This window comes from Aspergillus homomorphus (assembly GCF_003184865.1).
Source record: "Aspergillus homomorphus CBS 101889 unplaced genomic scaffold BO97scaffold_5, whole genome shotgun sequence".
Lineage (NCBI taxonomy): Eukaryota > Fungi > Ascomycota > Eurotiomycetes > Eurotiales > Aspergillaceae > Aspergillus > Aspergillus homomorphus.
In genome coordinates, this window is record NW_020291891.1 from 939 (window position 1) to 14224 (window position 13286).

Below are 13286 nucleotides of genomic sequence, written 5' to 3' on the forward strand. Positions count from 1 at the left end.
CGATAGTGAGAGACTCAAATCCAGGCCGTGATGCCTCTGTGGCTTCTGAATGGCTGCGAATTACTAACACGTGGTCGCAAATCCCAAGGATTTACTGTTAGCCAAGCAGGGCCAGTCTATTCCATACTCTAGACAGATCTGGAGGTATCCCCAGTCTTTCTATCCCTTCTATCATCGTGCAATACACATCACATCAAACATCAGACCTAGTACTGGCAAAGACCAAAATCTGCAGATCTCTTATCCCGGGAGCATAGTCTGAGTAGACAATAGAAAGTGCAAATATAAAAAGTAAGTCATTGTTCTCATTATCCTGCTAGCCTTGCTCAGCAGGCCGTCGCATAAATTATCTGGTTCTAGTACATGTATGGTTTGAGCAAAACAAGAAAAATAAAAGCAACTTTTATCACCACACATTACTTCAACCCCAGTATGAAAAAAGAACTCATCAAATGACCTTATGGAGAACTGGCTTAGACGATAGCATGGCCAGTTTTCTGCGCACGACGAGCGGTACCCACGCCATCAACTCCAAGCTCCTGATTCTCGCCAAGCCATGGCTTGGCCGATTCACCTAGCTTGCTTTCCTTGATGAAGTAGACGAAAAGACCGATGACAATCAGAACGAAGGCAATCGGGTAGAGGAAGTGGACAGTATAATGGAAGACCTGGATACCGATAATCAAGCCCCAGAAGTTCATAGTCAACATGGAGATGTTGAAGAAAGCCGCCGATGAGATCCGGAACAGGATGGGTGCCAGGGTGTAGAAGATGAAGAGTACGATAGTGTACCCGGCGATATAGCCTCCGACCTTACTATTCCAGGTGGCACCATGGAAAGAGTTCCGATCAAAGATGGCGCACTGGACACCGTTGATCAACATACCCCAAAAACCCATCTGCCCGATGACCTCATACATAGGCCGCTTGCTGACCATAAATTCCTCGAATAGGTTGCTGAAGGCGTAGATGGTAGACGCAAGCAATGCGAATAGATCTCCTTTGACTTTATTCGACGCAGCATAATCAGCCCCACGGAGATGATCCGACGCAATGAGAAGACCGAGACCGCTGCAGGCTAGGAAAATCCCGAGATATTGTGTGAAGTGGTACCGAACACGCAGGAAGATGAAGGAGATGATCACGATGACGACAATGGTCCAGAAGCTGAACAGCTCGGCACTCAACAGCGAAGTGTAACGGTAGGCCAGCACCATGAAGTAATTTCCTTCGACATCGAGGAAAGATAGGATGAAGTACTTCCAGCAGTCGGTGTAAAGCATGCGAAACCATTTCTTGAAGCCGTACTTGTAAATGGTAATGCTTGTGTACACCAAATTCAAAAGCACGTAATTCCACAAAGTTTGGAACGCAGGCAAGGATGTCCCCTCATTGGATAAAAGACTGGAGAAGGTGGAAGAGCTGATATTTGCGAGCGCGATAACTTGACTGCAAAATTGACTTGATTAGAAACGGGTTTGATGATGTGTTCACGTGATTAGTCTCACCCTAACAGAATGAGCAACCAGAAATCGCGAGTGCGCATATAACTGAAAAGTTGTCGGAATCGTCCCTGCTGCGGCTCCTGCTGTTCCCCTGCCTGGCCCTGAGAGCCCAGCTCCGGTGACTCGGCCACCGAGTGAAGCTGCTCATTCTTCTCGCCCGGTGTTGTTGGCTGAGGTTGGACCTCGGCCATTGCTGAAGTCTTCTCACTCTCGTAATAATTCGCCATGGTGATAGCGCGACGCGATGGGAAAATGGAAGGACGAAGAACTATTAAGATTAAGGATTGGATGAGAACAGATACGAAAAAAGCAAGAGCTTTTCGCCAGCAAATGTGAGCGCAAAGCTCCAAACTCGCTCACTGCTTGAATCAACAAGGGCGCAAAGAAGAAAAGGGAAGAAAATCCAAGCAGCGCCGGAGCTGGATGGGTTTTATAGCAGCGTGGGTTCTGGACTCTGGGCTCAGAAAAAAAAAAAAAAACAGGTTCACTTGCACTGCGTAAAGAAAAATCTAATCTAATCAGTGGGAGGGGCAAATTTGACCAATGGCGTTGCAAGTCGAATGCGATAACAGCCTTACTAACCCAGCTGACTTGTAAGTTGACAAACCCACCTTACCCTAACTGACTAGTGGTCACAGGCTCCCTGTGAAATACATGTAATGTAATGGAGTGGAAATGCGAATACAGGTAACCTAATCCTCAGTAGACATCAGTTCGAGTGTCTGCTTCTTTCCCATGGTGGAAATCTCTTATACATATCCTCAAATGGCAAACTTCGTTGACGCTTTATCTCTTATGTTGTCTCGCCCTGTGTTCTCGTCCGACCTTTCTGTTTTAGCCGACTTTCAAGTTCCATACTAGCGGGATGCCACGATCCAGACTAGATTCCACGGAGTGGAAACCCGCGCGATGATGTGGCGACCGGCCCCCACCCCTCAGTCCAACCAGTGGCCTGAGTGCTGTTGGTCATGCTTTGCTTCCAGATCTGAGGTGGGGGTAGGAGATGTTAGATAACGCGGCTCTTCCGTCTTGAGGACCTGTTTCAGGTTTTGCATTATGGTCATACAAGCTGTAGTCGCCGGTACAGAAGAACTCTACTAATCGCTTGAATGGGGAAGCTGGAAACTATTTAATGCGGTAGACGCTGGTATAACCCTCCTTGAATTCAGTAGAGTAAGCCGCTCTGATTGCCTCTACCTGGGAGTAAATACTCATTATATGCACGGGGATGTTGACGCCGTCGCGTTCCAGGGTGGATTCGGTATAGTTTGCTATGCAGATATTAGAGTAGAGACTGTTGTGTACCGGACTCATGTGAAAGCTCCGCAGATCCATGGGAGGTGACCGTGCACCCACTTGACAATCATGTTCGTTGGACTTTCTGTGCTTTGGATTCGGATTGACTGATATTTAATATCATCTAGCCAGAAAACCAGTTTTGGTTTCAGCACTATAAGAGTATTGGTAAGCAGCACTGAGCCTTCAGAAACTACGAAGAATATAGGAGATTTACCATTTGAATTGCAATTTCCCGATCTTTAGTCGAAAAGCCGAATCGGTTCGGGAGCGGGAGTTATTAATCCCCTGCCGTTTCAGAGAAGCAATAATTTCGACTCCCACATGCGGTTTAAAATCAGGTCCTGACCTTTGTCCGCGTATCTCCATCATTGCTCCCAGAAGGTCAATGCACCATCCATGATCTTTATCTCCAGCACTTGGCGGAACCCAGCCGTTCCAACGTCCTGCAACATGGCATGGCTTACAAAAGAGCCGGTATAAACCATTATCTCCTTTGGTAATATTCCACAAAGACGTCGTCTTCAGGGTTCCACAGCGTTCGCAGGGGAATTCCATGTCTGCAACCCGACCTCGGAGAAATGGTAGATATCTACATTCAATTGCCCTTTGTTTACATGACCTGTAAGTATGTTGCTGATAGTTTGTACTCCATCCTACTTCCTCGGTGCTTCCACAGTGTCAGCAATCATTTCGTTTCTTGTCTCTTTTCTCGCGCACTTGCGATTCTCTTTCCGTCGATCTCGCTTCTGCACTTTGTCTCTCTTGCATCGTTCTCAGTGGTCCCGCGGGTTGTCCGGCAGGAGTTTGGTCAATTGCCAATATAAGACCCAGCTGAATGGCGAAAGTACAAGTTTATGCCGATCTACATATCTAGTAGCATTAACCATAGCCAGTGGGATGTCCTGGAGCCTTTCTCTGGAGTCCGCGTGATATGCCTGAACATTTTCGTCGCCGAGGCCCAATATCTCATTCACTGAAGTCGTAGGCTAGGGGCAAGGAAGCTCATTTAATGGCTCCTCAACTTCCTCATCGAATTCACCTTCTTCGCAGTCGGTGTCGTCTGCCCGAGAGTCACACTCATCGGGCTTGTTCTTCACGCCTTCTGGGTTGGGCGAGGTCATGAATCCACCAATAGTCTCTCATCTCCATCTGAGTCCTGATCATCATGACTTCTTTCATCGCATGCTTGCTGATCAGGATCCTGATGTAACTCTGCTCTCTTTCTTTCTTATTGTTTTCAAGTCCCCAGATCTTCAACCCAAAATACGATCTCTCGCCCCCTTAGTTCTCAGTCTTCTTAAGGTATTTTAAAGTATAGCATATATTACGGATGCTGCTGATGCCGAATCTAATATTATTTTATTGGACTCAGACAAGTTCAAAAGCTTTGTAACTGAATATAATCTGGCATCTACAGAATTCTTTTTACCATATTATAATTACTGCAAGACTCTTGATCCTAAATATAAGTAAAGCAGCTATATAGTTAAAAGTAAAGTCTATTTCTCTAGTCAGGATTAACTAGACTACAGAGGAGGACCTGGATAGGAACTAAGGTATCAAGAAATATCTGATTCTTTTCTTGCACCGGTACAATTGTTGTATTCATTTATGGTTTCCATATTATATATATATAATCCTCCCCTGTTTATTTAGGTACTCTAGACTTTCGTCATAGAGTGTTAGTACTGATCTTATTAACGTATGACTCATTATCAACGGGGTACAAATTCCTGACTTTCCGGGCCGGTACAGTCCTCTTGGCCTTTCTAAACTGCTTTATCTGATCCGAGATTTTGGTTACCGGGGAAAAGATAGCCTAAAAGGGATATTACGGGAGGTGATGGTTGTCGACGGCGGGTGGTTGCTGGAGTTGATGTGTGACTTGCTGCCTTGTGCCCCAGGGCGGGAGCTCTTCCCGAGACGCCGAGAATGAGCAGTTCGCATCAGCTGATGTTCAGACCGTGGTGATAACCATATATACAGGAAGGTTGAGAGTAGAAGAGCAACAGAGAGATCTTTTGTGGGAAATCGGCTGCAAGAAAATCCGCGTACCTTTTTTAGCACAAATCTTTAGCCCGTGTAAGTATGCGTTATCTATTCTCCTTATAGTTAACTCTTTTAAGGATTCAGTGGGCCTGAGTCTCTCGCCGTGTGTTGAATACTTAGTGCTAATCAAGGATTAGCGATTCGCCTCGCTCGCCCGTGGTTATATCATGTAAAAGGTGTGTCATAGAGGAGGATTATTACTCTAAGACAGTACTTCTCAAGCTTGCTCGAGGACTGTCTCATGGAAGAGGTGTACTCAGGAGTGATATTTACCTAAGTAGCCTAGGCTAAGAACTCGATATACACTGAGAAGTGTAGTCAAGATAGCCTAATGCAGTATTGGACTTCTCGAGCCTCATGAGATCTAAACCACTAACATTTAATTGCCTACCATGCGGCCGCCCAACTTGGCCACGGACCTAGCGAGGATGGCACCGAGATGACTATGTACAACACGCCAGACGAGACTCTCGTCATGAGTTGAATAGTTGGATGTTTCTCACTAGCGATAGAGCCAATGAGGCAGTTGGACAGTTCTAAGCCGGGAAAACCTCTTCCAGTGGATTGTATTATAAGATTTGGAGTATTTCGAAATTCCCACAATACCCGCACCATCCCTTCTTTCCGTCGAAAATAATCCAGATATGCAGTGCTATGATAAGTTCTTGTCGTATGGTATCAGTATCCTAATATTCCAACTTGCTGGCGGTATTTTCGAGTGGCTATAATCCATGTAGATCTTTTCATCGTCTCAATAGGAGTACAGTTCCGTGGACGCGGAACTGGTGTCTCTAAAGACTCAGGACATCAGGACATTGGTTCATTCGGGCGACAGGCTTACAGCCATTCACCTACGATGGGCGATCCTCTGATCTATTATTGCCGCCCGTCGTGGTGAAAGATAAGCTGGGTTGCGAAGAGTTTGCATAGCCCACTGTCGCGAGATAATGGCAGACGGGGCACATCAAAAGAGCTCTTTGAATAGTGGCACATCGATGGCGATACTTTCACACGCCTGCCTGGCCATTCTTGAACTGTACTCATTCCAACTGGGCGCTACAGAGAATGGTTGTCCACGCAGTTTGATGAATCCCATTGACTTATGATCAAATCGATAAGTGTATAGTCAATCTTGTGGCCATTTCCTGAGGTTGAACCACTTCTGAATGGCGCTGAAAACCGAGCTTTTGCAGCTAGACTGGTCGCCCACGACAACCAGCTGAGGAAGGTCAATGTACTCGCCGATTTTGCAGGCGATTAGACTGTTGATTCTGTCCAGTGAGGCTTGGTCGGGGAGGCCCGCATCGCTTATGTTCGCTTTTTGGTTATGTTAGCGGCATCGCAGTGAAATCAAGGGAACCTGGAAGACCTCGACGCAAGTATCCACATGAATGATATTATGAGACGGCGGGGGTAGTTTCAGCAGCGAGATGGGATACGAATGGTTGGAGGAGTATTGATATCTTCACTCGCAATTGATTAGAAGCCCTGTTTCCCTGGTCTGCTGGTCCGCAGGTTGCCCATCTGTTAAGGTGGCGGTAATTCATGAAAATCATGTGGTCGCCTCAATATGAGTACAGTTCCATGAAAGTGAGACTGGTAGCGCGCGGGGATGTCTTGTTGCAGTTTAGGATCCACTGAGCACCCTGATCTGTGTACTGTGGCGCCTTGGTTGCTGAATGGCCGAAGCGAAGAGGCTGGGATTGTCCCAGCTCTACCAAAACTTACTAGCACGAATCTAAGTTCGGTTCTCTGAGGTGTGACATTAGTTGAGGATCTAACGAATGTCAATTTCTGCGTATCATGGCTGCTATTTGGGTTGTCGATTGGCTAAAATAAGGAGTAAAGCTCGTCAGGGCAAGTGCGGACACTATATATGGAGAAGGAAGAGGCAACGAGAGGCCAGTTGAGCGGGCCATGCCCATGATCTGCTAGCGGATTGCTGCAGGCTGAGGGCTCCAGAATATATCTTCCTAAGCAGTCTAGGACCTTTTTACTTGTAGTGTGACCTTCTCACCGTCTAGCCAGTTTATCAATATCTCACCCCTGTTGATCGGCTGGAGTTCTTCTAGCTTTCCAGAACAGCTCAAAGAAGACACTATGAAAAACCCGACCCATATCTGCAGATGTTGTCAGTGTCCGCCAAATACTGTGTTGCAATATCGTACCCCGGAACACAATACCATAGTCAATGAATTGTACTCATATCACGGCAATGACACGATCTACATGGATTATGGCCACTCGGGAATATCGCGCGATACGTCTACCATCATAATCCTGTGTTCGCTAACTACTATGTTGCAACTTCGAACCGCGAAACACCAACACCATAATCAATGAACTAAGTAAGGAACCTTGAATTTAATATGAATCCATTTTGCTAATCACCTTCAAGGCAAACCCAAGGCACTAGGTGTATTCTACTAACATAGCGAACATATTGGTCAATCTATGAGTAATGTATCTGGCCTGACATCTAGCCCAGGCCTTAGTTGTTGCTGAAGCTGAAGCTGCAGGATCAGAGTATCATAGTTCTGGATCATCTATGTATCTGGTACAGTTTGAGTCCAAAATCGAGGAAATTGATAGACGATAAGAACCACTTGGCATCTTGCTCGGGAGGCATAGAAAGGGGCTTAGCGTTCGATTTCGATATTCACGGAGAAATACAACGCTGGAGCTCAGGCGCATTGTTTTGCTTGGCCCACACATCTCAGGTTCTATAACGTGCCAGTGAACTACGTAGCGCTCGCCGCTTCTTGTTGAAAGAGCTTCCCTTGCCAACGAAACCAGAATTTTCTCTCGAATCAAATCATCGGTAATTACATGGTCCCCCTTCCTTCAAAATATAGCCACCAATACGCAACGAAGGAACCATCGCTTATGCGTGGGGTAAATAAGATTAAAGAACCGCGAGAGCACCGACACACCAAGCGGGTAAGGTGAATGAGAAAGTGCCGTTGCTGGATTCTACCTTAGACTCAGAGGGCACACGGTCGGTATTGACAGCATCGGGATCACTACTATATCCGAGAGAAGGCTAGGTGTTCCAGCCTTTCGCTCCCAGACCGTTACGCTCACGCTCTCGCTCTCGTATATAACTTAGACTTATGAGTCCTCCGAGGGATATATATTTTAGAGCTCCGCGCTTACGCGCGTCGCAATAGAATAGGATCTGAATCAGATTAGGATTCATAGTACATATACTACGATAGCAGATACTATTAGGAAATTGAGCTGCGACCGAAGCGAACAGTTTAAAGAGTCTCATAGACAAATCAAACATAAGGAGAGTAATAAGACGTTGAGCATGAGGGCAACTAAGGTGTTTCGACATAATGAAGTGCTCGTATGGAAGGTTAAGTCCGCCTCATGATACAAAGCTCTGACAATTTCAGTAGCTAATCCTCGATGGTCTAACGGTCATGATTTCCGCTTGTCAATCCTGAGAAGGAACAAGCGCGGGAGACCTGGGTTCGACTCCCAGTCGGGGAGATCTTTTTTTGTGTCAACCTGAAGTCGATTTGTCAAGCTCCAATGCATGTTTTATCTTCGTGGTGGTCCACCCAATCATTTTTGTATTCACGTACTTTCCGGATCTCTCTCTTTTTCTTAGCCCAATGAGAGCCCAGGGTCTACTACCAGGTATCATGGGAGCGCCTCAGTGTCTTAGCCCATTCCTTGGCACTCTTCATTCTTTCATCTTCGCAAAATCAACACTCGTCTTAAAGTATATGTCCGCTCTTCAATATGTCTTCGAAACCATTGATACTGGTCGCGGCGGTCACTCTAGAATGTCGTTAGCATCTTTCGTGCACGTTGAATCGCGATGATGGACACTTCAATCCCTTAGCAGCATTGAAATTTCACGAATCGGTCCATCTTGTCGCGATTCCAGTCGCTCTCGGAGCACCTACTCATGGAGGGTCATCACTGCGGTATCAAGAACTATAGTCAACGAGCGTACGACTGGCCCACGGGTCTGGAGAACGTTGAAGCAGCCATGCAGTCCCTTCACCTCTTCGACCTCTCTACTTGAACTTTCTGTGACCGCCATGTCTGGCCAACAATGCAGGCCAGAGAATATAAATGAGGCTTGTTGCGTGAACGGCAGATCCCCAGCCTGTTCGCTTCAACGGACTCGAACGTTGAGCCCTATTCACCAAGCCGGATACATTGTGTTCGATGGCCATAAAAATTGTCGAGCTTCCATATTGGAACTGGCATACAATGAGTCGGAATCAGTCCATGTCATGGTCAAGCAGAGCAGGTCGCGAGGCCGGAAGTGTTTCGTCGTTAACCTTATCGAAGAATGACGTGCTCCCTAGAAATCGTTAGCAGGGGTCTCTATGGCATTATCGAAGAGATAAAGGAGCACCAGGCAGACCTATTTCTGCCTTCAACAGCAATGACCATCTCGATCGCTAGTTGTATAAGGATACCGACCGCCGTGGATAGCGAATGTGTGATAGGCGTTTGGCCGATTATACCGGCTAAGGCCAAGGCGTGCAGCTAGGGGCTTGCCTGACAAGTGGTGTTGATGGTCTCCAGAGTATCGACAGACACGGCCTTGTCGATCCTGTGTCCATCGAGAAATGGGGCTTATACCCCGACAAATTCTTTCCTCCTGGACTTTGGTTGTCGTTATGGGAGGATCACTGGATGAGGAAGCTTGTTCTTCTCAGGCCGTAATAAGGGCGTAGAATAGGTTCGATCAAACGAGTCCGCCAAGTGATCGACATCGCTACTGGGATTGTTCGAGGTCGTCGAAAATCACCCCTACCCGTGCCTCGTCAAGCTTACACTCCTCCACGTTCTGTTCTTCAATTAGTCTCTCAAATATTCCGGCATTATTCTCAGACAGAACGGTCCCTCGTTGTGCGGCACTTTGTTTCTTTTGTCCGGACCTTTTCTCGTGTTTGTGAGTACCGAAGCTCTCTAAGTTAAACCGAAACCCGCCGCAATGCGATGAACTGCCTACCTTTGTGACTTATGGGATGGCAATGAAACGTTACCGAGCATGAGACAGAAACTGCCAAGAGAGCTGAACTGGAGGAAGTAGAAGCGACGTAAAAAGAGGGAATTGGATGAAGGACCACCGGGTTATTCGTGCAAGCATACCACAAAATCATGGCTGGGCAGACTGTCTGCATCAATGTTTCGCCCCTACAACTTACACAGCAAGGCTGTTTCGAGCTGTCCACGCTGTACCAAACATGGCATACAGTGCGAGACACAGTGCGAGTGAAGGATCCCTCACATCGCCAATGGCGATTACATTGAACGAGCAGGAATTGTCGACTTTCTTTGACCAACGTATTCATGCTTATTATGTTTGATCATCTAAATCTACTTTATATTCACGCCCATCTCACTACACCAAAAACGCCTGCGAAACGTCCGTAAACGGTTACAAGAGAACTCTATGCGGGGACGTTATTCATCTGGCTTGTCGGATGATACTCCGAAAAGCTCTCAGGCCAGAGAAACATTTTTTCTTCCCGCGAGGGGGTTGCGGCAACAAATTGGGGGATCTGTGCGAATTAGCATCTACAAGCGCCATAGCGATGGCCCACAAGCTCATGTTCCAACTTACAGCTTGCTTGCTGGAAATACGCCGCCACATATTTGCACGAGGGTTGAAGCGGGCAGGTTTGCCCACGCCACCAGTCTTCTGCTGGTCTTCTTTCATAATGGCTTCGACTTCTTTCTTGACATCGACAAACGAGTCAAATCCAATATAGGGAATATGGTTCTCGATGCAGTATTCCTCTAAACGCAAACCCTTGCGGGCGAAGAGCACGTCTGCTTCTCGCGCAGCCGGAAGGTCAGACACACCGTCTCCGATGAAGATGATGAGAGGGATTTCTCCATCCAAAGCACCTTCCGCCGCTAAAGCGCGGCCCTCCTTGACGGACAGCGCCTTATCGTGGCCGAGTTCGGTGTCATGCCGCCAGATGGGTTTCCACTCGGACCCATCGGATCTGATCTCGGCATCATTGGCGACAATCTGGATACGAGAAGCCTATACACGAATGCGTTAATAGTGGGTGAGAAGAGAGGAGCCACCGGAAATGTCATACCTCTTGCTCTCCAAGGAAAGTGTCCAGCACTTTGCGGAGGATCGGCTTAAGTCCCGCACTTATAACGTTGAAGTCAATGTTGTTGGCCACGCAAAATTGGTGAAATTCTTGGAAGCCGGGGTCGATCTCTAGCTCCTTCTCCATGATCTGGAAACCATCTTCAAAAGGAACTCGTAGTGAGCTCCACATCTCTTCAGAAACTTCTCGAAACGAGCGCTCGCCTGACTTGATCTGTTCATCAAGCAGCCGGCGGCGCTCTTCGCCGCAACCTAGGTTATCAAACAGGACATGGCCCGTGTCTTGCATGAAGATGGTGCCATCGAAGTCTATGGAAAACGGAAATATTAGCCGCTAAAGGTGGGGATGATCCGCAGGGGCAGCAACGAACCCGAGAAAATGGCAATTTTTCTAGATGAGGGCGACATTGTGGCCTTGATTGAGTGCGGTTGAAGGGTTGGTTTGACGGAAGGGTGATGTATGATTGAAAGATGCTCCAGCCCGGAGATGGGCTCAGTGAAATATCTTTCCCACGATGAGGGAGGGCGACCGTGGCGACGCAAAACCGGAATGATTCCAATGACGTACCCGCGGAGAATTGTACCAGGATACGCTCGGGAGTGAGGAGGGTTGATTAGTTAACCGTGCTGAAAGGAGAAGAGGACCCATCGTCCCCGGGGGGTAAGAGTGGAGCCCAAGAAGAAGGAGATTTCAGCCATTGTTGTTGGGTGCAGAACACTGGACCCCGATCGGCTTCCCGAGAGGCTAGAAATTGTGGAAAGCCTTACAGCTTCATTTGCACTTTCTAACGTCATCGCCTTAGTTAAGCGAGGAAGGAAAGTGACATAACCTATCTAGTATTCGTTCATACCCCCTTCGATCGGCTCTGCTGAAGCTGAAGCTGAAGCTGCTGCTGCTGCTGCTGCTGCTTCCATGACGGTCGAGCCCTCGTTTGGCTGCATACCGACGGACACACCTCGGACACACGGACACACAATCTCTCCTGGCCAGATTCAGCCCAAGAAAAGCCTCCATGCAGCCACGCATGTCAAGGAGATAAGGTGATTGGTTTTAAATATATACATTGGGATTGTGTTCGCAATGGTGGCTTATGGAAGGGTGGAAGGGGTAGAAGTCCAGCCCGGCTACCGCCCTGGGTCAAATCCTCACGGCTGGTTCCGGATGAACATGTCCGCCCCACCGATGATGACATTCTCCGCTTTTCACTTTTTCCATCTCGTCTTTTGGGCCTCGCATGCTTTACACTTTTCGTGCTACAACATGATATCAGCAACAGTGCGATAGCATCACAAGGGGTATGAAGGTAATATTCGCTGGCCCCCTCACATCGACAGGTGACAGTCGTCCCTGGTGGCTTGGACCCCAATCGCCTAACGTCCTTGGCATCGCCCTCAATGCTTGCATACATACGTGAAACTGACTGAAATCCATTGGATTGCGACAGTCTCTCGAGAACTCATTGAGTCTGCAATATAACCACTAGAAACCAGTGCATTGACTTCTGATTGTTGGGATCACATGTTCACGATCTCCGTACAACTAACCGTGAGCTCCCATAAAGAAGTAACGTGCTTTACTCAATGTTACTAGGTTAAAAAAGCTGGAGGAAAGACGGACCATCTCGGAACAGCAGCTCAAATCCAGGTTCCAGAGCATATAGTCTGCAACATTTTAAGCAAGACCCTGTCGCCTCGCTCGTCAGATTCCGCGGTGCAGGTCTCTAGAGGAACTGCAACCTCAGCAGGAACTTGCGCTGCCTTTTGGCGACCACGGCGCATGCTGAGGGCCTTCTCTCGGAACCCACATAGAGCATACAACTTGAGCCCAGGGTTAGATTTAGAAGAGACCTCGGCCATATCAAAGGCCTTCATCAACCAGCTCCCAAGCCTGATCTGCGCCAGACACCTCAGGACGGACACATAAATGCCACAGTGTGCAAGTAAGAAGGTGATATTGGGGATAGTACGTGGTAAAGCGCTAGCGGTAACTGGTCAGCATCTCGGCGATCTTCAATTCCATGCCGGTTTGCAAAGGTATAACACGCCAATGCGAATGATTCTTCGCAACGCCGGCGGCAGATACTTCCGGAGAGAGTCGTCTCAATCGGATGAAAAAGCTTGGAATCTCCCCAGGAGAACTCGGCCTAGCAAGATAGCAGCCCTGTGCAACGGATATTGGGTTCGCAATGCTCCAGGTAATTTCTTTTGAACATCCTCTCTCACGCGCTCCAAGAATCCTCCCAGCTTATCCATCTGGTTCTGTCCGTTGAACACCCGATAGCCGATCGAGTGTCGTTATGCTCAGAATTTGCCTTATCATGAGTGTGCTT

The 13286-nt window shown here is 47.7% G+C and overlaps 2 protein-coding genes and 1 non-coding gene across 3 annotated transcripts; 1 reads left to right on the forward strand and 2 right to left on the reverse strand.

Moving 5' to 3' along the window:
• Positions 1-297: 297 nt before the first annotated feature.
• On the reverse strand, positions 298-1945 carry BO97DRAFT_475708 (DUF914-domain-containing protein). Its single transcript, XM_025700431.1, has 2 exons — positions 1509-1945; positions 298-1449 (listed from the first exon to the last, which is right to left on the reverse strand). The coding sequence occupies exons 1-2, from the start codon at positions 1730-1732 to the stop codon at positions 474-476; spliced, it is 1200 nt and encodes a 399-aa protein (XP_025554458.1). The 5' UTR covers positions 1733-1945; the 3' UTR covers positions 298-473.
• Positions 1946-8261: 6316 nt separating this feature from the next.
• BO97DRAFT_t57 lies at positions 8262-8351 on the forward strand. The gene has a single exon. It is a non-coding gene; the product is annotated as a tRNA-Asp (tRNA).
• A 1928-nt stretch (positions 8352-10279) lies between these two features.
• Positions 10280-11521, reverse strand: BO97DRAFT_384296 (putative 2,3-diketo-5-methylthio-1-phosphopentane phosphatase; the record flags this gene model as incomplete). Its single annotated transcript, XM_025693415.1, has 4 exons — positions 11328-11521; positions 10940-11265; positions 10453-10881; positions 10280-10390 (listed from the first exon to the last, which is right to left on the reverse strand). The coding sequence occupies exons 1-4, from the start codon at positions 11362-11364 to the stop codon at positions 10280-10282; spliced, it is 903 nt and encodes a 300-aa protein (XP_025554459.1). The 5' UTR covers positions 11365-11521.
• Positions 11522-13286: the final 1765 nt, after the last annotated feature.